We start from the raw sequence: 22,842 nt of genomic DNA on the forward strand, positions 1-22,842 counted from the left end.
TACTTTCGCTTTCCCCGCATGTTCAGCCACGAAAGTTTAACGCGTAAGAGGGGGGGGGGGCAGATCGGGTGGGCCTGTGCACGATTTTACGCGTGGATTTTACACCAGAAAGCGAAACAAATAACGCTTTTTGTTTTATCACACTGATAATAAAAGTCACACCTTATTATCTTAAGATAACACATCCAAAAAAATAATTAATAAAAAGTTGATAAGTGGCGAAAAAAAAATTCTCAATAAAATTCTAATAAAAATGCAACTGATTGATTATGATTATAATCGGAATTATTAAATTGCCGTTCGATTTAACCCGCAGGTCGTGAGTTAAATAACCGCTGCAGAAAGTAAAACACCTATACATATAGATCACACACACACACACACACACACACACACACACACACACACACACACACACACACACACACACACACACACACACACACACACACACATCAGAACGAAAGTTAAAACTGAAAATACGTGGGTTGTAAAGGTTGTTTTTTTTTTAACACTCTTGTTCTTCTCTCTTCTCCTTTTTCCTCTTGAAGTGTTTCTGACGCAAACTGTTCTGATCCACTCAGTCAGGTCACGACCCTGTGCGCGTGCACGTGGGCGCGTGCACAAAACGAATACAAAGGTGTGATTGATTAGAAATGTATATAAAAGGTTCCATAGTACAAGATAACTGAGAGCATTAAGGTTGCGTGTTGTCGTTCTCTCCAGCAGGGGGCGGTGTAAACCTGCGTTACCGCCTGACCCCAGTTTTAAAGTCATTTCCCTCACTAGAATGAATTAAAATGAGTTAAACTCGGTTTAAATCAGGTGAGACACATTAATCCAGACCACCGGTGGAGAATTTTACTACCCACATCCCTGTGTGTGCAGAAAAGTGTTCGAAAGAAAGTGTTTCTGACAGTTCAGGTGATTTTTCTATAAATATATGTGTCAGATAAGAGCAGCTGATGAAATAATGTATAGACATGTCACTCAGGTCCCCGTTGTCGAAAATTATCAGAGATTACCAACATTTGAGAGTTGCATTTGTGTTTGAAATTGTTATATTCAGTTTTATTTTCCTCTTGGTTTGTGTGTGTGTGTGTGTGTGTGTGGTATCGTGTGAAAAGGAAAGCGGTACCATCACCTACAGGAGAAAACACAACACCAGACATTCCAAGAAATAAATACACTTTATACTTTTGAAAAAAAATATTTACACAGTATTTTGTACATGGAAAAAATTTTAGAACATCCATCCGACTCTCTCAGTCATATATATATATATATATATATATATATATATATATATATATATATATATATATATATATATATATATATATATATATATATATATATTATTACAATAAGAGAATGAACTACAATAACAGTTACTGAAATGAACAAAAGATTGTCGTCTGTGAATGTATGTACAGTACAATCACTGTTTTTAATGGCGTGTATACACAGTAGAGAGCACAAACCTGTGTGTATGTGCGTTTTTGTAGTGTGTGTGTGTGTGTGTGTGTGTGTGTGTGTGTGTGTGTGTGTGTGTGTGTGTGTGTGTGTGAAGATGACAGTCTAATGGCAGCCACAGGCTCTGACCACCATGTTGCGGTATTTCTTGAGGATGACGTTGGAGCTGTCATCGAAGTAGAGGACTGAGATGGCGTGGAGCTGCGTGGGGGCGCAGCACGGCTTGGGGACCGTCTCCGGGTTGATGAAATGAACCTGTGGGAAGAGGAAGAGGAGTGGGGAAAAAAATTCAAATAAACACCAGGAGATGATCACACACACACTCCGACACGGGGTGTGTTTCGGCCTATGGTTACACACCAGGGTTTGCACGATGGCATGGTTTGTGGCGTTCATGTAGGAATTCAGCGGGAAGGCGCACTCCCCCTCGCAGTAGTACGCCGCGTATCCCTCTGGAGCGATGATCCAGTCCTGAGGGCGAGGGGGGGGGGGGAGAGGGAGAGAGAGGAATTCAGCTGGGGGGGGCTGAGACAACGCTGCAGCACGCTGGAAGCAGAGGGTTTAGGTGCATTCTGGATTTAGAGATAGCAGATAGAGCTTTAAGATAAATGTGACTTAAATACGCAAGTGGACTTTGGAGAGTGTTATGTTACTTCCTCAATAAGAATCTGATCCCAATAACAGATATTTTTTTGTCATTATATCGTAACTAAAAACAATAAATGTCTCACACAAGTAAAGTTTGGTCCCAGAAGACGCGGCATAAGTCGAGAAACGACGTCATTTCCAGGTTAAACTGTAGATAACCATTCCCAGTTCTGTACTGGACTGTATTAATGCGTTTTAATAATATTAGTTCATAAAAAGCTCACGAATGAGTTAAATTTATCATTTAACCCTTTAAAGCCGACAATCATATTTGATACGCTCGGCCTTTCAGGATTTTTAGACGTCTGCCTTTCATAACTTTGATATTTTTTCCTGAAAAAACCTGATATATACGCAATCAGAAAATGAATCTACATGTGAAAAAATTTTGTAAATGGAAAAATGATGCAAATTAAAGCTCATATATACAAATTCATGTTAAAAAAAAGCCCGGATAAATCTGACAGAAGACTCCATTAAAACGAGAGTAGCTACAGGCAAATAATATGATATTGAATGTTTTATTCTTATTTATTGTACAGTAACATGATAATACATGCTATTAACAGTTTATTAGTGATTTTGTGATTCCAGAATTTGTGGTGGACTGATGTAAAGTCAATGTAAATGACCTAAACTATTAAGTTTAAGTTTTTTGGGTTTTTTTGTGTGTGTGATCTTGTCTTTGACAACTGACATATAATCGAGAACGACGTAACCCACGCTCTACCTGTACTGCCTTATTTTTGATTGTAGTACTTTGAAGAGTTATAATAAATTCATATAGGGTTAATCTAAAAAAATTTAAAAAAGGGAAACTAAATCTGTTTGGTTTCTTGATTAATCCATCCTTCATCCAAGTTGAAGGGTTTAAACAGAAGTCCAAAACTCCCCTTGATATGATTTACAAATCTAAAAAAAATGCGAACCTGATCAATACTGACATTATTAATGGATTTCAATTATAATCCAATATAAACATAATTTTAAAAATGTGTTTTTTGAGGCAGAACATCCTGTGCTGGACCCGTCTCCACCTGGAAATCACACATTTGGACTAATTCTGGCGTGTCGTTCATCAGGATTCTGGGATCCAACCAGCAACCAGGAGTGTGTGAGTCGGGATGTTCTGACGGGGCCAAACGCTTTTGGCTCCTCGCTGGAGGAATGCTCTCCCTTACCTGCCAACCCAAGTCTCTGAAGCTGACGTAGAGCTCGTGCTTTTTACACGCCTGCTTCTGATCAGCGCTGCTGTTTTCTGCAGGAGACAAAAGACAAAGACAGAGACAGCTTGTAGTTCAGGACATGTGCTACTATCCCATTCAACTAATTCCTGCAGTCGGGGCCCCAACTAGGGCGAGATGATAAAGACCAGATCCAAACACGGCCGGTATCCTCATGCAAAACATTAACAGCTAAACAATGGCTGAAGGAAATCACGTCCAGACACAGCAGCAGTCTGGTAATGGTTTGAGAGGAGCGGGGCCACCCGGCTCAGGGGTCACTCTGCTGGGCTTTGACTTTTTCCACTGGATGCAACAGATGTGCGAACAGAAGAGACCCGCCTGTCTTTATTTATTATCTCCGCTCTCTCTCTACACTCGTTCTAACACTTCTTTTCCTTTTCCTGTTTGCGCCCATCGGTCGTCTTTCATCAGACGCTCTCCTCTCTTCTCTCTCCCTCCGGTGACCTCTGGGGTCTCCGTGGGACACGGGTTCCTCATCGTGATTCGACTGGTTCTCATCATCCACTTAAAGGCCTCCGCTATCCAAACAGGCCCCGTTTGCCACATGTGCTGCGGTCCCGCTCGGCCCCCCCACAGCGCCCTGCGTTCGAGTTTTGGCGTAAAAGTTACCGCCTTACCTCCATGCAGGGAACCGGGACCCGACCGCTCTGATGGAAACAAAACAAAAGCGGCGGAGGGATATTTGAAATCCGGCATTACGATCTAATACAGGGGTGTCCGATTCGTTTTCACAGAGGGCCACACCAGCATCATGTCATCAAAGGGCCAGATGTAACTAATAAATGTAACTAAATGTAACTCAGTGTAATGTAACATAAATGTGACTATTTAATGTTACATAACTCTGAATTTATTACTTATTCAAGTTACAAACATTACAGTTACAGTTACAGTTTGTTTCTCTGCTCTAACATGAATCCTTTTAATTTGTCAGGTTATCAAACCCACAGAACTCCATCAATCAAGGATCAAACTATCAATCAATAAAGAAAAATAACATCAAACACAAGTTAGGACGTTAAGTTTGTTCAAAATGTTTTTGTCAGAGTTGAAATGGGCTGAATTAGTGCATCATGGGAAATGAAATTGTTGCTCAAAGCACACTTATGACCTATGCATTTTTAGACACTGATTTTTCATGCCCTCGCGGGCCACATGAAATGATGGGGGGGCCACATTTGGCCCCCGGGCCTTGAGTTTGACACATGTGCTCTAATGTTTCGCCGCGCCACATAAACTCATCTCACACCTCCAACAAACAAAGGCCTTGAGTTCCTGCCCTGTGATTTGCCTCGAAAGCTCTCCAGAGGCTTTGCTTCTGTGAATCGGGGTCACGCTGCATACGTGTCACTGAGCGTGCTCCATACATGCATGCAGAGGATGAACCAACCGGACATCTGTGTCTCATTGGGGTAGGCTCCACACACCAACACCATTCAACACACACTCCGAGTGTTTACCTGCGACGTTGGCCACTCTGAGCGCCTCCTGGCTTTTGGCCCCTTTGGAGCGGTTGGCGTTCCGCTGCTTGCCGCCCCCTGGTGCCGAGCGAATGCTTCGCAGGTGAACTTCAGTGGCTTTGAAGAAGGCCACCATGAAGGGCTGTTTATTCTGAGGGCCGCTGCGACCGATCAGCCCCGCCACGCGGGGGTTGATGCTCTCGCCTGCAGGGGGGAGACAGAGAGTGGCGCGACAGGTGACGTGGATTTTCTTCTCGTGAATCCAAAGGGAAAATCAGGGCATTTGCTCGTGTTTAGCGTTCAAATTGAATGCACGTCTCTGTTTCATGATGGAAATCACTTTTACAAACGAAATTTCACTCCGTGAATTCATTTCTCTTTCTGTTACCTCTCAAAAGGCCGACATCAAAGCTCGATTTGTGTTTTTTACCGTGTGCGTGTTTGAATGTTTGCTCTAATGGCGTCTATCTAGTTCTCCAACGGAAGAATGTGCATCTGATCTCTGGCTGGTGGTAAATAAAGGTTTGTAGTTGCCACAGGCGATGGGACGTCCTGTGTGCCTGTCTCTACATGCTCACCTATAACCCTTCATACCCGATCTGACACACACTCCTGAACACAGCCTCTCCAGCACGACATGAAAGCAGAGCAGCGTCTGTTTTCCCCCCAACCTAACATGTAACATCCTGCCATCCGGCGAGCGATAATGTTCTCAAAAAATGCTCTTGAATGCTTCACGCTGTTTGTTTATAACAATTTTCCACTGACTAACTAACCGTCGTGATGACAAACTCCTGCTGAGATGTTATCGCCCAGATAGCGCCGTGTGTTTTCTGCATGCCTTCTAATGATGCTCAGGGTATGACTGATGAAGACGGTGATGAATGAGCGATGATGAATGATGAGGAGCAGGTTTTCATTCTGTGGCCTCAGAGAGAACAGCCCTGATGCAGGCTGATGCACGTTACATCATACAGCCGTGTTTGTTATAAATCCAGCAAAATCAAGCCTGTATCACCTCACATAGAGTTAAACTGGGACTACAGTTTAATACCTGTGTACAATTAATTATACATACTGTAAATTATGTAAACAATGATAAAGAATGAAAAGAAACGCAAAAGTCACGAGAACACACGAGCTACGTTTTCTGTCCACCAACGAGAACGAGATCCGGTCTCACTGATGTTGTATTCATCCACCAGCTAGCGGTGGTGTCCTGAACCACAACTCGTATCTCAGATTTTGCTCGTATGTCGACTAAAATATGGACCGAGCGACGGCTCGTATCTCAAATAACTCGTATGTTGATTTAATTTAATTTTAATTTAATTTTAATTTTTTAATGTAATTTAATATACTTTTAGTAATCCTCGAAGGGAAATTAAGAGCACACTGTAGTTAGTCCAATCAAATCACATGCATATGTTAGTATGTACAGTATGTATGTATGATCAGTTACTATCAGTTAGTATGTATTATCAGCTCATTCCTCAAAGTACTACAGTATTTGAAAATGTCATCATTACAACATTTTACCTTTACTTGTTATACTTTATTGTATGATGTCTGCCCTTAAATCTTACCTTGACCTCAGGGATATCTGAAATGTCAACTAGTTGGTGATTACATTTAATACATAAGAGTTCATCATAATTAAAAGAGACACTCTTTCTCATTATGTGCACCTAGATTTACAACATCCAATAAAACAACACTGCAATTAATAACTTATTTTTCAAGTTTATGTTGTTTAAATGTGTTTTTACTGTGAAATTATTTTCACACCGGCACCATGGCCGCCTCATGGGGACCTAATCCAGGTGACACTCACCACTGGTGCTCTCCAGGGCCAGTTGGAGCCCCAGGTTCCTGCCAGGGTTCAGAACCCAGTGGTTACTGGTTGCCGTCACATCAAACACCAACCAGCCCTCCTGTGCTGCCCAGATGACCCGCGAGTCCAGCAGAAACAGGTCCGACTCCCTGGTCGAGAAGAAGAAGACGACACATTTTCCACATTGATGCGTGATGATCGTGCATCAACAAGGATTATATGCACAATTACAAAGCGTAGGTTGTGACACAGTGTAAACGTAAGTGACCAGAGCGTAGCCGAGCAATGGAGTGGAGAGAGGCAGTCAGAGGAGTGTGACGGAGTGAAAGACCCAGAAAGGGAATGGGGCGGGGAGGTAGAGGGGGGATCCAGATGGAAAAGCCCAGGGGGACACTTCATTTTCTTAATTGACAATAATGGCTTCATAAACGACCAATCCTTTCTCACACTACACGCAGTCCATCACCGGCTGGAATTTGGTTGGGCAGCCAGACAGGAAAGCAGAGAAAGAGAGTGTGATGTAACAGTTGAAGAAGAACGAATCCAAGTCAGTCCTATTGTCCGGCGCTCAGCCCCGGATTTTTTGCTCTTTCAGCATCAGAGACTAAAATCTCTTGTTCTTCGTGAGCCCATTCATTTATCCTGACCTATTTTCTGACTGGGCAGATAGTGTGTCACAGAGCTCTGCTTCATTCATGCACCAAGGTCAGACTCTGGCCAAGCAAAAATGAGTGTGTTGTTCCCCGAGGACGACAAAAAATCCTTTAGAAGGGGTTGAGGAGAGCCGGACACTGTCTGTCCCAGAGTTGGATACACCTTCTGGACGACCCACACCAGTAAGGTCTGATAAAAACCTGAATATATGTGAATATTTCATTAATTTAATCTACAGAATATAAGAAGATAATGGAAAAAGGTCTGTTACACACTCCCTCACCCCATGGTAATGCCATTATTTACCAGAATCAGGCTAAAACCAAAGAGACAAGAGAGTTTTTAAGCAATTTTTTAACCAAAGACAAATCAAATGTTTGACCCATTGATGTTACTGGTTGAGAGGTCACACATATTTTCCTGGTTTCCATTCAACAGTCTCTGTCTCTATCCCCATTGTATTTCCTTTCCGACCCAACAGGTCAAGGCGGATGACCGCCCTCCAGAGTTTGAGTCCTGCCCGGATTTCTTCCTCAATGAAGGAGTTTTCCCCCACTGCTGTCTCTTATGTTCTGGAGGGTCCTGTTGGGTTTCTCTGTCTGTTTAAACGCTTTGAAAAGTCTGCTGATGTGGACAAAGCCATGACTGATGCTAGCTGAGCTAAGAACATGAACGTTGCTGGTATGTGACATGCACACATCCATCATCCAAACAGACGATACTCACCGATCAGAATGTTCCTGCAGCACCTGGTAGACGCTGATGCGAAACGTCTCATTATCGTAGCGTTCGTGGATGAAGTCTTTGTACATTCGAAACTCGGCGGCGGTGACCGCCTCTCCCTCAGGTATCTGTGACAGGTCGAATCTGAACTCTCTGTGATGCCGCCGCACAGGTTGGAATTCCTTATCGTGCTCCACTGTAAGACAAACAAGACACCACCCGGACAAACGGTAAATAACGCTGCTTCGACGTATAGTGTTTGTTTACAGCTTAATTTATGATTAAAAAATTTATTGGGTGGTACTGAGCTGCGGCTTATGGGAGTAAATCATTTTGATGTTGACTTATAATTGAAACTTTTATGAGGACTAGTAGCAGGAGTAATGTTCCTGCTGTGCATTGAGCCACCGATAGAGACACGCAGGCAGACTCTGACAGCTTTATGAGGACCTTTCTTCTCCTCGTCTTCCTCTCATATCTCCAGAGAGTCATTCAGTCTGCTGTTAATCTGGTTCTCATGACTCGGGGCTCCGTGTTTGGTGTACCTCATCTACATGTCTTCCTCTCTCTTAACCCCCAAACCCCAGATTTCGATCCTGTCCCAGCTCTCCAAATATGACCCTGGTCCGCTCACGTCCCAACAGGATAACCCCGGGGTCAGCGCCTTGTCTCTGATCATCTCTTGGGTCCTCTTTTACTTCTCTCTCCATATATTGACAGACAGACCCCCCACACATAAACGAATGTTAGCATATACAAACAGAACAGACAGAAAATCAATTCAGAAATAATGTTATAAAAATTTTAAGTTATTTAACATTTTAAATTAAATATATTTAGTTTTGGTTAATTTATTTGGGTCTTTAATCATATTTATATCATATTTAATCACATTGATATATTTATTTATATATATATATATATGTATTAATATATTATATTACATATTATATATTATATTAAATCATATTTATACACTAAAAAAATTATTGGTTACACAAAAAAAAGTTCCATATCTGTATAATGGTGCTTTGAGCTCATGACATGCAAACACAATGAAAATGCGAACATAATCCTGCTGAGCAAACATAATATTTGTTATGCTAATATACTGTAGTTTGGTTTTAAACCATGCTGTGATGGAAACATCATTAGTTTTCCATGTAATTGGTTCTATCCCAATTTAAAGACATTATTTATTGGGGATGTTATATAAGAATAGATGTAAGTCAAAACCACAATTGTGAAACTCATGATGGTGCAAGAGAAAAAAAGTTATGTAATTCTTAAATTGCAAAGATTCATCCTCCGGAGACCATGAATGTCTGTACAAAATTTCACAGCAATCCATCAAGCTGTCATGACGTTCGAGGACCGACAAACGAAGGCGTCCCCAGAGCCGGGGTTACCTTAGGCTGCACACGTGTGCGTTTGACTCGCTCTTACATCCTGTCAGTTTGAAGCGTCGGTTCTTACGTCTGGCATGAGGAGCAGCCACAGCTGGTGCATTTGGAGACAGAGTGGAGTGTAGCAACGGAGGGAAAGACATGGTTAAAACTGCTCCCAGAAAATTATGAAGTGCAAATGCGATGAATGCTTTATCCTGTCTCAAATGTGAAAACAAACAGCCGTGTCTGACTTTACAAAACATTCCAAACACACAGCAAGAATCCACGTTTTCTATGAAAACTGAGTCTCTGAAGCAATGCAAGCTGGAATGATGCCAATGATTGTTATCCTTAAAGTCGTTAAATATTAAAGACTTCAAGTTCGAATGCCTCATGCTTGAAAGATTTCTTAAATTACATGTTGGAAAATGTTGTTTTCACAAAGTCAAAGTGATAACTAAATAATTCAATCTCTCTTTAACTCTAGAACCATCACGTTAGCACGGCTAAAGATGGACTGAACTGATCATTCTCATTATAATTATAATTCAACTGTATTTATTTTGCATTTTACAAGCAATCACGATAGAACTAAAAGAGGCGGGTTTTGATTTTTGATCTGATCGTCGGTATGGTGCACAGGCAAAATGCCACACATGTAGATCTAAGCGTTGATTCAATGTAGGAAGTTGTGCAACATCCATAAGTTTAAATAGAAACCACCCTAATCCACCAATGGGTCTACAATCACTAATGGACAATGACACAAGTACACCTGTGTGTCGTCTGCATAGCGGTGAAACTTCATTTGATGCTTTCTGGTGACGTCACCAAGCGTTAGAGTGCGTAAGTCCATTAAAATAACTACGTTAACAAAGTTAGACATCAGACACATGGACGTGAAGTCACAGCTGGACCACAGAGGACAACACCCCCCACCACCACCCCCATCCCAGCCTTCTTCAGCAGCCAAACATTGATCATCTGTTGCTACTCAACAATCTTTGCGATGCTTTCATCACAGTAATGGAACACACACACACACACACACACAAAAATGCATTTCAGAGGAATATCAGACATTTTCGTTGTACGCCAGCTGTCAGTAACAGTTTGTGATGATATAAACGTTTTACTACACTGTGTCACTTCTTTCTCTGCACACCTGCCTCTTTGTCCTCTTCGGCTCCGGGTCTCCTCTTCCCTGATACATACTTTTCCCAGCAGACTCTCTCCTCTACATACCCTTTCGTTTATATCTCTATAAAACCCAGTTGTTGAAGGACATTATACAAAGGCAGCACTGTGAGATGATTGGCCAGAGCAGGAGTAAAGAAAGGATCTAATTATTGTTCAATGAGGGACAGCTCTGCTCTCTGTTGGCCAACACATGGCCCAGCTTTATGCTCACATTGTCCTCCATCTGCTGCCCACATATTGGACTGCTTTGAAAGGCCGCTGGACTCTCCCTGAAAACAATGGAACTATGTCGACCTAACTGTTTCACCAATCCAACATCACTTCCGTCAAAACTCATCTAGTTCATCTTCTTCAACCTCAGAGTCATTAGCATTGCTCACCTCACCTTCAGACTCCACAAGAATCAAGTAGATCCAGGCTTTTTGGGGTGTGACCCCATTAAAAGAGCAGCTGCAGCCTCACACATCAATACAAATATTTAAAAAAAAAAAAAAAAAAGGAGTGTATTTACCTTCTCAACTTGCTTATTATTCTCTGTATTCACAGAGGATCTAAAGGTGATGTTAAATATGAATGTGGAAATACGAACAAATATAAAGTAATACCTCGAGATCGGAGCTGCTCAAAATACGAGTTATTTGAGATCGGGCGGTCGAAAAATACAGACGTAGCTTGTGTGTTCTCGTGAGTTTTGCGTTTCTTTTTTTTTTTTAAATTCTTTACCATTGTTTATGTAACTTATACATAATTAATTTTACACAGGTAAAATCTGCACATCTATTGGTTGAGATAAAAAAATTGTGTGTGTGTATATATATATATATATATATATATATATATATTTAGAGGGTTTTGAGCTTTTTTTTACAAGGCTGGAAGGGATTAAAATGATTTTAATTTTTTTTCAATGGAGAAAATTCGAGTTACGAGTTGTTTGACTCAGTCAAACGGACTAAAATCGCATCTCAAGATACTACTGGATATTCCTTTAATCATCTTCTGGCCCAGTCAGACCTATCTGTGTACCCCAGTCAATATATTTTAATGTATTTACAGCATAGAAGACAACAGGACGAACTTTCCCCTTTTACTATGAATCCAGGGAGTAGTCGGCTCCTTTATCTCCTTTATCCCTCTCAGCTGTTCCTGTGAAGCTCATTCCTCCACCACAACAGGGATCTCTCTCTCTCTCTCCCCCCGTAACCCAGTGCAGGTGCACTTCCTCTGGAGGGAGGCCAGACCTGCTCTTTAGCCTCCGGAGAAGCCGCCCGCCCCCTTGACTGTAAAACTTCTTTATCTTTTGCTAGTAAGAACAGCTGGATGCTGCTGTGAAACTCACGCTATTCCTCTCACATCGCCCTCCGTTCTCGGCCTCCAAAGCATTAATTTCATGCATTGATGATTAATCATTTTTGAGGGGAAGGAAGGAGACCAGGCCAAAAAAGTGTGGCCCCAACCTCCATTGTGATTTTGCTTTTGCGTCTCTGCTTCTTTCACTTCTCTTACGAGTCATTATAACAGCATGGCACTCATTAGACGAGGGGAAGAAGAACCGTCGAAGCCAAGCGGGTGCATTTATTACTTCCTCTGAGAGGAAGTGAGTAGACATCGGCCAACCTGTGTTACGAACGCACATTCACCACAAACATGGTGAACACTCCCTATCGTGACACCAGAGCCCTTCTTCTTGTAATAGCTGGCGTCAATCAGTTGCTGCTTTTTCACTCTCACACGCACACAATCACAAAATAGTCCCTGTGACGCAAACGGTCTTGTGCGTCACAGAAAGGGTAACACAATCATTATGGGTTTCTGTGATCCATAATTAGAGATGCAACATGCAAAGAAGCAAATACACACAAGTGGAAGTATGCACACACACACACACACATGCATGACGTTGCTTTTGTCGTTTGTTCCGACATCTGATTTGCTTTTTATGCACACTGCTGATAATCCGCCATCGTTTGACTTTTGCACACACGCACAGCTGCACACATCAAAGTTGTCAGGAGGGCGATTTCTGCGCATCTGGCAACCAGAGGGTTAATACCATGCGAACACAGTGTTAGCATCCTCCAAGATTTATGCCTCCCCCACGGGGCATCCAGCTTCCTTATCGTGTTCTCTATTATTGAGAAGCTCTCCCTGCTGACAGCCCCCCAAAAAAAAACGTCAGATCTGATCCCAAAACAGGGATTTGAGATTTGTGTCGAGCGATTTCGGAATCATATTTCATTTGACTGTGTGCTTCTATTTCTTTCTTGTTTTGTTTATTTCTTTGTTGGAAATAAAAATTTAAAAAGCAAAAAAAAAAAAAAAAAAAAGTGCTATCTTGTTTACAATAATCTTGGAATGTTTTAAAAAAAAGTTGAATCTTTAAAATAAAAGACCATCGCCGTCATTTTTATTTTTTTGGCAAAACGATGCTACCTGCGTTCTATTAACTATCAGAAAAATACATTCTTTTATCCTCAAACGCCCATAACTTTAATAAAAAATGGGGGGGGGGGGTTTGGGGGGGGCAGTAACTTTCAAACTGAATGTAGCTGAGCTCGCCGCAAAATCTCAATCGTTAATCTTTAGCAGTTTGTGAGAAAGTTTCATGGGTTTGAAGTGTGACACGCACTCACCCACACACTTAGATAAATTACTCACACATACCCAAACCCAAAAGTTTATTCCTCTTGCCAACATCTATTAAAATGCATCGCTTTATTTTTTTTATTTTTTTTTATTATTTTCAGTTTATTCTTTATGCGTAGATATGTTGCTTTAATCATTATAGGGAACCAAATGTGCAGCTGGAAATACTCCCTCAAACTTTTTTAATATTTCCCGGTCTGGTAACATTTCAGGCAGATGTTTTTGCCCTTTTCTTTTTTTTTTTCTTTTTTTTTTCATGCAACAAATAATAAAACATATTTTATAGTTCATTTTTTATGGATTCATCGCTTCAAGGAGAACAAAAAAAAAAAAAAAGAAAGGGTTCCCGAGGTTCAGAGGATGACATCACGTCGCAGGGTTCCTCTTTGAACCAACCTTTCTCCTTTCCCTCCCCCCTTTTTCCTTCCCTTTTCCCTCCCCCCTTTCCTTCCCGTTTCCCTCCCTGTCAACATGACAGCTCACATTAGCGAAGGTGTCCGTTGGGCGCCCTCACACCTCTCAGTCCCCTCCGCTTCCGCCGCCCTTCATGGGGGGTCTCACCTCTGCCACCAATCTCACTTCTCTCATCCGTCGGATTCTTTTCCCACCCCCCCACCCCCATCTCATCCCATCCGACCTTGGGCTGTCTCCAGATAACCTTTAGCTGCACTTCATTCACCACTAACTCCACTGCTGCACCTGATCCCCCCCCACCCTAAAAAAAAAAAAAAAAAAACACACTCAAGGAAAGCCGTAAGTCATTCATCACAATCAGATCATGATGTGGATGTGGTGGGAAACAACTCCACATGCAGACCATAATGATCCGTCTCCTCTCTGCTGCACTGACAATGCTTTTATGTGCAGCGCTGGGAACCAGCATGTCAGACTTTCCATAAGCTAAAAAGGAGAAGGGGGGGGGGGGGGGGCGAAGATGTTTTTTTCTATAAAGAGTAAAGGGTGTGATCTCCTGGGTACTGGGTGACCCACAGTGGGGCGATTACCACATTAGGAAACATCCTGCCCAGCGGCGACGGCTGATGACATCATGCCTCCGTGATGTATTTGTACTTCTGTAGGGCCTGACAGCGCCGGCTCCCTGGGACCGGGTCAGCGGAGTTTCATGCTATAACTTAACCCACCCTTAACAACCATTAAGTCACCACAGTGTGTGTGTGTCTGTGTGTGTGTGTGTGTGTGTGCACAATCACGTATTGCCTTTGATTCTGTGTGCAAATATAAAAGCAGGAACCACAGGAAGAAGAGTCTTTATGTTTACGGCTTGAGGTCAAAACCAAACTTCTCCAGCCTGAAGGCGACCCGGAGGTTTCGGATTCGATGACAGCAGCTTTGATGACCTCTGTCTCTGTTTTCCTGAGGCCTGCAAACATGAAGGATCTCTGCACCCAAAAATCCCAGTTTTGGGTCGCACCTCATGGTCAGCTTAAGATTATGGACACGAGACGTATAATAGAAGTCTCAGGTTTAAGTCCATCCAAACTACAAATACAACACAACTTCTGGCCTTTTTTAGTCTTTGTTTTTGACTTTTTAGGGGAATGATCACCGTTTCTGACTGAGATATCCACAGAATTGCCCCCCCCCCCCCCCAAAAAAAAGAAAAACACTAGACAGACTGTGGGGAACACATGCAGCAGATGGCCAGAGGTGGAGTCCAGATTGCACCGTTTGCTTCTCATATTTAAACAGTTCTGATAGAAAAACACGTCAATATTTATGGAAGAGGGTTCCGAATTAAATGAGATGAGGTCAAATGAGATCAGAATTGTATTATAATAATAATAATAATACAGTAATCCCTCGCGCATTCGTGCATCAACACACACAACTTCACCTCATTGCTGAATTTTAGTTGGTGGTCAGGTGATAAAAATCACGTTACTCAGGCAGCAAAGGGGATAAAAATGAGATGATGACCTTGACCTTGAGAAAACTAGGTCAAGGTCAAACTTTAACTTTTGTTGTTGTGGCGGACTTTTAGTCGGCAGTCATGTGATACCAATACCATACTCGCATTCTATTGGCTGACGGCATCCGGAAGTGCGCTACGTTCCGTGAGTCTCGGATTTCCGTGAGACACAAAATAAACTCGCGGTTAATGCGTGTGGTTCTTTGAACACTATAAATCAATAATAATAATACAAAATAAAAATAATAAATAATAATAATACAGAATTTGTCAACAGATTGTGTATTAGTGACATTCTAAATCGTCTGTACTCGCTGTCGCGGGGCGTGATATAACGTACCGGGACAGGTATGACGGGCGTGGCGTGATCCGTCCCAGGCAGGCAGCGATCTTGTGTTAATACCACTTCCTCTTAATTGCAGGATAAAAAAGCTCAGAAGCACTAAACCGCAGCCACTCCGTTTCCCCCCCACTCTCTCTCTCTTACCCTCATCCCCCCTCGCTTTTATGTTCTTTAATTTTGCGGCGACAGGGGCCACACCCTCCCGAACCAGTCGAGCCGCCTCTTATTATAGACCTCAACAAAATTCACATACAATGTGCGTATTGGTAGAAAGAGACCCGCAGCGTTGACATAAAAACTTTTTACTGTTTCCTCCTGCATCCCAGAGCAGCATCTCATGCGTACATAATGGGCATATTGGCACCCTGGTTTTAAAAGTGTGCTGTTTATTTGGTTTGATTACAGTCCATTGCTTTTGTTAAATACATTTTTTAATTAAATCATTTTAGATAAACACAAAAAAAATTTGGCGGAAACGCCTCGAGAAAATACAGCCGTACGCTCGTGGAAACAATCCGACACGTGTTTCTTGCAGTTCGCTGCAAAACTTCATCGCTGATCATAAAAAAGACTCACAAAACACTTGTTGCTCTGCTTTTACAGGCTTTAATTTGGCTGCTGGAGAGAGTACCAAGTACCTCCAGTACCTCCAGTACCAAGCAAACAGCGCCGTATTTGTTTTTGAAGCAGTGAAGCTGTTGGGCTCAGGATCTCTGGCTGTGCTCTGGCCCACATCTGCTCTCTCAGCTTCGCTGCTTGGTACCCGCCGCATTGAAGCGCGGGGGATGCTGCCGGACCGCTGATAAGGCAAGGCCAAAGTAACCCAGATGAAAGAGAAGGGATCATTCATTCTGCTATCGTTCACTCTGCACTTGTAAAGCTTCAAACTCCCTTTAATGAATGAATTAGTCCTCTTATAATGTGTTTCTCGGAAGGATCGTGTTTTTGGGGTGGGAGTACAGTATTTTCCCGCACCGTAAGGCGCAACTAAAAAGCCTTTAACCCGAGACAACCCACGGTGACAGACTGATTTTAACTCGCTGAGTCCCTAAGCGGCGTATACTCAACATCCTGGTATCGTGACCATGTGACAGACATGTGTCTGTGACAGAAAGTGATCTCTCCGAAATAGTAATAAAATAAAGTTTTATTGTTCTGAGAAAAAAAAAAAACTTCAGAAATGTGTTCTATATGGTCCACGGTATAATCCACATCATTTTCCTGTAAGGATAAATGGGTGTGGGTTCTCTAGGGTTAATTTTCTCAAAAACCGACTTATACTGTATAATGTGCCTTATAATCCAGTGCGCTTTATAATCCAGTGTGCCTTACTTGTGAAAACAGTTTTAGGATAGGCCAGTCATTGAAGGTGCGCCTTATAATCAGATGCACCTTATATATGAAAAGGGTTTAAAATAGGCCATTTATTGAAGGTGCGCCTTATAGTCCAGTGCGCCTTATATGTGAAAAGAGCTTTAAAATATGCCATTCATTCAAGGTGTGGTTGTTGTAAAGTGCTTAACAAATAAAGTTGGATTGGATTGGAAGGTGCGCCTTATAATCAGGTGCAATTTATAATCTGGTTCGCCTTATATACAAAAAGGGTTTAAAATAGGCCGTTCATTGAAGGTGAAGGTGCGCCTTATAGTCCAGTGCGCCTTATAGTCCAGAAAATACTGTAACTATAAATAGGGGAAAGAAAAAAGGGTAAAAAACAGCTAAATGATTATTGAAACTTAATTTAAGGCCAACATTCCTGGCAGTTGGGGGGTCTGTCCATCATGGAAGCGGAGCGAGAACACCCGCTGTCTCGTACATTCGGGCCTTTTGACCACTTGCCATATTGTCAAGTCCCACCTGCAGAGTGTTTCATCATCTCTCCCAGCGAGCGCCCGAGCCAAGAGCGCAGCGGCTCTGCTATGAACATCCAGATGTCATTCTGGACTCCTGGGTTCAACAGGTGAATCTGAGACATAATAAAGGGAAAAATAACATGATTTTCCTGGATCTCCGCAGCTGCGGACTTGTAAAGCTGCCTAAAGCGTACGAGTGGGGGGGAGACGGATTCTTGGGCTCCGTTTGTGGTATTTATTTACACACCAGACCTTGACGTAATATATCAAATTGTGGAGGACATTACAGAGAAATTACCTGACAGGAAGGCGGTTCTATCTGTACCAACCGTTCTACATTCCTCTGCTTCTGCTCGCTCCCTGTCCAGCCATAAAGCGTGCGCTCAATAACACTAATTAGCTCCAGAAACATTCCTTCTGCACGAGAAAAAAAAAAAAAAGAGTGTTTCTCTCTGTAAACATGCATGTGGGCACACACACACACACACGCACACACACACATACAACATACAGAAGCTATTGCCTGAATCCATGTGTGTGTGTGTGTGTGTGTGTTTAGGTGAGTACGGGGAGGTGGGGAGAGGGGAACACACACACACAAAAAAATCGAAAGTGTTGAAATGTTTTGGAGCGAGGCAGGTTTGAACCCCCTGGAGTTGGGGGTGGGGGGGGGTGGGGGGGGACACAGCCCTAACAGGACACAACCCCTTTGGGACGCTAAGATATTAAAACGAGTATTCCAGTCCGAATAATCAATTTTATTTCTGAATTTTATTTATTTTATTTAACTGTTAAATGCACCTGGCCTAATTGGTTTGCTGATGTGCTTGACCTTTTTTCTTTTGAATTTCATTGATAAAGCACTCTTAACCAATAACAATGTGGATTTCAAATCTTCTCTTCTTGGTGTATTCTATTGATTAGTCATGCACTACAATTTTGTAATGTCCTCGAATTCAAATTCTTTATTTTGGGGCCTTTAGCAGGTATGAGATTAAAATGCAATTAATTTAGATTAATGACTTCTAAATCCTGTCATTAATTAGATTAATAGGTGTAGGGTAGGTGTAAAGGTCAGCGGGGCGATCGACAAACCTGAAACCGACACGACGCTCCGTCGGGTAACGTACCGTCTCACGCCGGGCGAGAAAACAACCTTCTAAATCTTTCACGTTGTAATAATGAAAGAAATAAATCAGTGAAAATTTGTTTGCCTGTCTGCGCCGCTTTTCAACTCTGTTTACTGAATTCTGCCCCATCTGGTGCAGATAAACAGCACAACTTTGAGCAATTAAACGCACCCCGGTCACGCACTCTTCTCGAAAACCTTGATAGCATTTTGGGTTTTTTTGTTTTTTAACTTTATGGGATGCTTCTGCTTAACAGACACGAATCCTACACAGAGCGTAATTTTTACTTAGGTGGGGGGGGCCCAATCAGACACGATTTTTGTTACTGACATTCAAAGGATATCAACATCCACCTGAAGCCCCATTATGAGCAGATTTTGTTTTTAGCGTTGAACTAAAGCTAAAATTACCTATAAATAATTTGCTGACAGCTAGAAATGCTTTGCTTTTTGTTTTGTTTTTTCCTTTAGATGAATCACACGATAAAACCGTCGGATCCGTTGAACGTGTACGAACGAATAAAGTGAGGATTTGGTTTTGGGATTTTTTTTTTTTTGGCAAGACTTAACAGACACAAACGCGGATGAAAAGAAACTCACCTAAGGCTGTAAAATGAATGCGTGTCTCCATGACGACAGAGGAAACAAGGGAAGCGGTGACTAACGTACCTCGTAATAATAAATTTACGGTAAAAGGAACACGACCCCCGTCCCGCGCCAAAAAAAAGAGGGCAGGTGATGAGGTTCCTGTCGCTGAAGTCATCCAGGAAACGGATGGTAAGACGTCGAAGTCAGAGGCATTATTGCCCCTGTGGTCGGGGGAGGTGAACGCTAGCGTTTAGGTTGGGGTGTTAAGTTATTTCATGTGGCTTTTGCCCCGTGTGGGGGTGTGAGGGTTTGACGTGAACTTAAATCAACTGTAGCTCAGCGTAGAAGCCAAAAAACGCTGGAAGCTGCGGTTTGTTAAGGAGGAAATGCTTTAATTCATGAGGGCACTGGAATGACATGAGCCTGTCCTACAAGAAGGGTTTGTGCACGTGTGTGTGTGTGTGTGTGTGTGTGTGTGTGTGTGTGTGTGTGTGTGTGTGTGTGTGTGTGTGTGTGTGTGTGTGTGTGTGTGTGTGTGTGTGTGTGTGTTTGTTAGAATGCCACTTTTACGCTTTCATTTGTCCACATTTTTACTTCTTTCTTTTTAAACATTTCTGGTTGCCAGTGGATGTGTGTGTTGTGTTAACTTTCTGGGGTAATGGTGGCACGCACACCCAGCGCCGGGGCGACCCCCGTGTTTCATGCATTCTAAATGTATGCCGTAAGCCATTTACACAGCTGGGCTTTTAAACTGAAGTCACTGCATGAGCGGACGTCCCTGGCCTGGGGTCCGTCCCAGAGCCCACACCCGCCCCGAGCTGGCCGCACACGAGTTTGCAACACTTTCACACACACACACACACACACACACACACACACACACACACACACACACACACACACACACACACACACACACACACACACAAACACACACACACAAGCACTATAAGTGTGTCATCTACCGTGAATGGCAAGTAAGAAGAGGAAGCGGTGGAAGAAAAATGCTGGAATATCGGGCGACTTCGTGAACTCTGATCGGTTCATTCAAAGTTTGCTCTGACGTAAGAAAACAAAAAAAAAAGGAAGAAATGATGTCGATCGCTTTCACAAACGTCACTTATTTCATTTCTCAAGGTTGAGGTTTATGATAATAATCTGTAAAAGGAAGCGTCCGATTTATTTTTACAGTAGTTTCCGCACTATAAGGCGCACTGGATTATAAGGCGCATTAAAGGTTTCTAGGTGCGCCTTATAGTGCGGAAAATAATGTATATATTTATCAGGAAATGCTGATCTTGTGCTGCGAGTAAGATTCAACAAAATGGGGAAAATTCCTTGATAAATAAACTAAATAATCACACCAAAACCAAAATGGACAGACTCCCAATTCTCTCTCTCTCTCCATCCATCTGTCCTTTAAACCATCCTGTCTTTCTCTTCAGCTTCGGCCCTTGACTTTGCGAGTCTCTGCGGTCAAATCCATCTGTGTCACAGCCTGTCAAAAATAGTCACAATGCAGCAGAAGCCGCAGTAATTACACAGAGGAGGGAAAGGAACCGGTGTCACCTCCTCTGCTGCAGCCCAGACGCTGCAACAATCGTCTTTTACAGGGTTTGGCTGTTCTCTGTAGACTCCTCCAACAATATCACTGCAACTGAGGCCAAAAAAAAAAAAGCTCATTTGAGGCATATGTTGGCCGGTTGCCATGACTACGCAATTTGTTGATCAAATTGAAATTCTAAAAGGCTTGCATTTATTTGTGCACAGCTGCGATTAGCTGTTAACAACCTTTAACTTGTTGCTGACACCGAGAAAAGATTCCAAGACTGCTGGGTTTTGGAGTCCACGTGTGATAAGGAGGGGAAATATTCAACTACTCGCGACCGAATCAAACTTTTTGTGCTGGAGTGAAGTCCAGCCGGTGACACACACATGCATGAACACACACACACACACACATGGGACACCAGTGGCTGCTGTGGGGGGGTTTTTTTGGTGTGTCTTTGGGGGATTTCTCCTGACTCTAGGAAAAGGGAGGACCCGGTGCACCTTGAACCCGGTCTACTGTTGACTTACTCATTCTTTAGATAACACATGGTTGACATATTAGCTGCTTGGCTTGGACCATCATCCCCGGCTCCAGCGCCTGAACATGAGCTGGTTGCACAGCTGTTCAGCAGAGATGGACACTGGAATGTGACACTCCTGGTTTTGACTGGAAAACCTGCACCTAGTGCTGTGTAAACACGGTCATTGGGCTGGCGTCAGGAAAACACACGTGAAGTACTTTTTTGGTGATGGATGACATCATTTAAATATCTGTTTTAGGACTCTGGGATGTCTGGAATCAGAGTTTTCTGCTAACTTTATCCCATTGTTGGTGCGCAATGATCACTTTCATCATAACCATGATTAAAACGCATCTGTCTGGTGTGCTTGAAACTTCAAATTTGCATTTTTTTCTTCCTATGCAGATGACACTTACCTAAATTGACAAAACTCATGACCATGTCTGCATCGTTCAGGAAGTTGTTGTCTTGCAGGCTGGCGATCGGGGGCCCCTGGGTGGTGAAGACCGGCTTGTAAGGGTACGAATATCTGTCCTCGTCGCCCTCCGTGGACATGGCATTGTACAAGTCCAACATGAACATGGGAGCCGCGTTGTGCTTCCCGTGGAGGTGAGGTCGCGGCCGGTGCGGCAGCCCCAGGATCGACAGGATCTCCCGCTGCATCTCCCTGCGCTCCTGGCTCTTCAGCCGGCGGTGGATGAAACTGGAATGGAACTCGTTGTCAAAGGTAAAGTTGGTAAAAGCTGAATCCGCCAGGACGCAGTAGCTCCAAACTATCAGCAAAACCGGAGCGCGTCGACGCGGAATCGGTGCCATCGTGCCCGCCCCGTGCGTAATTGCGCCGAAATTCTGGAAATGGATATTTAACTGAATAGCCACAAGATTCAACACCCAGCGTCAAGTACGGTCCCTCATGTTGAGGGAAGGGCTCTAAAGTGAAACATCAACTTAACTCCAAACCCCTTTTATTGATTGTTTCTTTTTTTTTTTCTGGGCGGGTTGGAGCGACGGTCCTCATCCAACAACCTGCGGCCCCGCAGAGAATCCACCTCCCGCCGCCGCAGAGTGGAAGTTGCAAGCGGGCGAGAACAAGTTCTGAGGAGGCGCTGTGTGCTGGGAGGAGCAGGAGAGAGAGAGAGAGAGGGTGAGGGAGGGTGAGAGAGAGGGAGGGAGGGAGGGAATGTTGTGGTTTACTAATGGAGATAGAGCGACGTTGGACTTTGTTACCGGTTAGAGCTTGAGGCTACATGTGTAAATACAAAAAAAAGGGGATCAAGACTGGATTTGCGTGATGCTTCAGTTTAAATGAGCTATTAAAGCACTATTTCGTCATTCCTTTTCCCACAATTCCTTGTGTGCGTCTAAGGTTGTGTGGATTCAGCATAAGACAAAATGCGTCTGTGGGAGAAGAATTCAGAGCTCATGGAGAAGTTCCAAGTAGGACATCAGGTGCACCATCTAATACCTCCCCACCTCCTTGCAGGGTGGGGGTGGGGGGGGGACTTAAAAGTCATGATTTTTGTGGTTAAGGAAGTGGTTAGTGCCCCGGATGGCGTTTCGTGCCGTACTTTCAGAGATCCAAGCTTGGTGTTCCTGCCGCTGGAGCAGGAAGTTTGTGACAAAGGCGTACAGCGAACGTACAGCGAAGGGA

The 22,842-nt window shown here is 43.1% G+C and overlaps 1 protein-coding gene across 2 annotated transcripts; it reads right to left on the reverse strand.

Annotated features, from left to right (window-relative positions):
• Positions 1 to 1,352: 1,352 nt before the first annotated feature.
• bmp7b (bone morphogenetic protein 7b) lies at positions 1,353 to 22,256 on the reverse strand. 2 transcript variants are annotated; one of them, XM_068336206.1, is made up of 8 exons: positions 21,608 to 21,731; positions 17,407 to 17,515; positions 8,046 to 8,238; positions 6,666 to 6,814; positions 4,832 to 5,035; positions 3,306 to 3,382; positions 1,837 to 1,947; positions 1,353 to 1,731 (listed from the first exon to the last, which is right to left on the reverse strand). In XM_068336206.1, exons 2-8 carry the CDS (start codon positions 17,474 to 17,476, stop codon positions 1,582 to 1,584), a joined length of 954 nt encoding a protein of 317 aa, XP_068192307.1. In that variant the 5' UTR covers positions 17,477 to 17,515; positions 21,608 to 21,731; the 3' UTR covers positions 1,353 to 1,581. The 2 variants fall into 2 exon arrangements, with proteins under 2 accessions (XP_068192307.1, XP_068192299.1); XM_068336198.1 differs by lacking the exon at positions 17,407 to 17,515 and having other exon boundaries at positions 1,354 to 1,731; positions 21,608 to 22,256.
• Between the last annotated feature and the right edge of the window lie 586 nt (positions 22,257 to 22,842).

The sequence above is a fragment of the Antennarius striatus genome, chromosome 2 (assembly GCF_040054535.1).
Source record: "Antennarius striatus isolate MH-2024 chromosome 2, ASM4005453v1, whole genome shotgun sequence".
Taxonomy (NCBI): Eukaryota; Metazoa; Chordata; class Actinopteri; order Lophiiformes; family Antennariidae; genus Antennarius; species Antennarius striatus.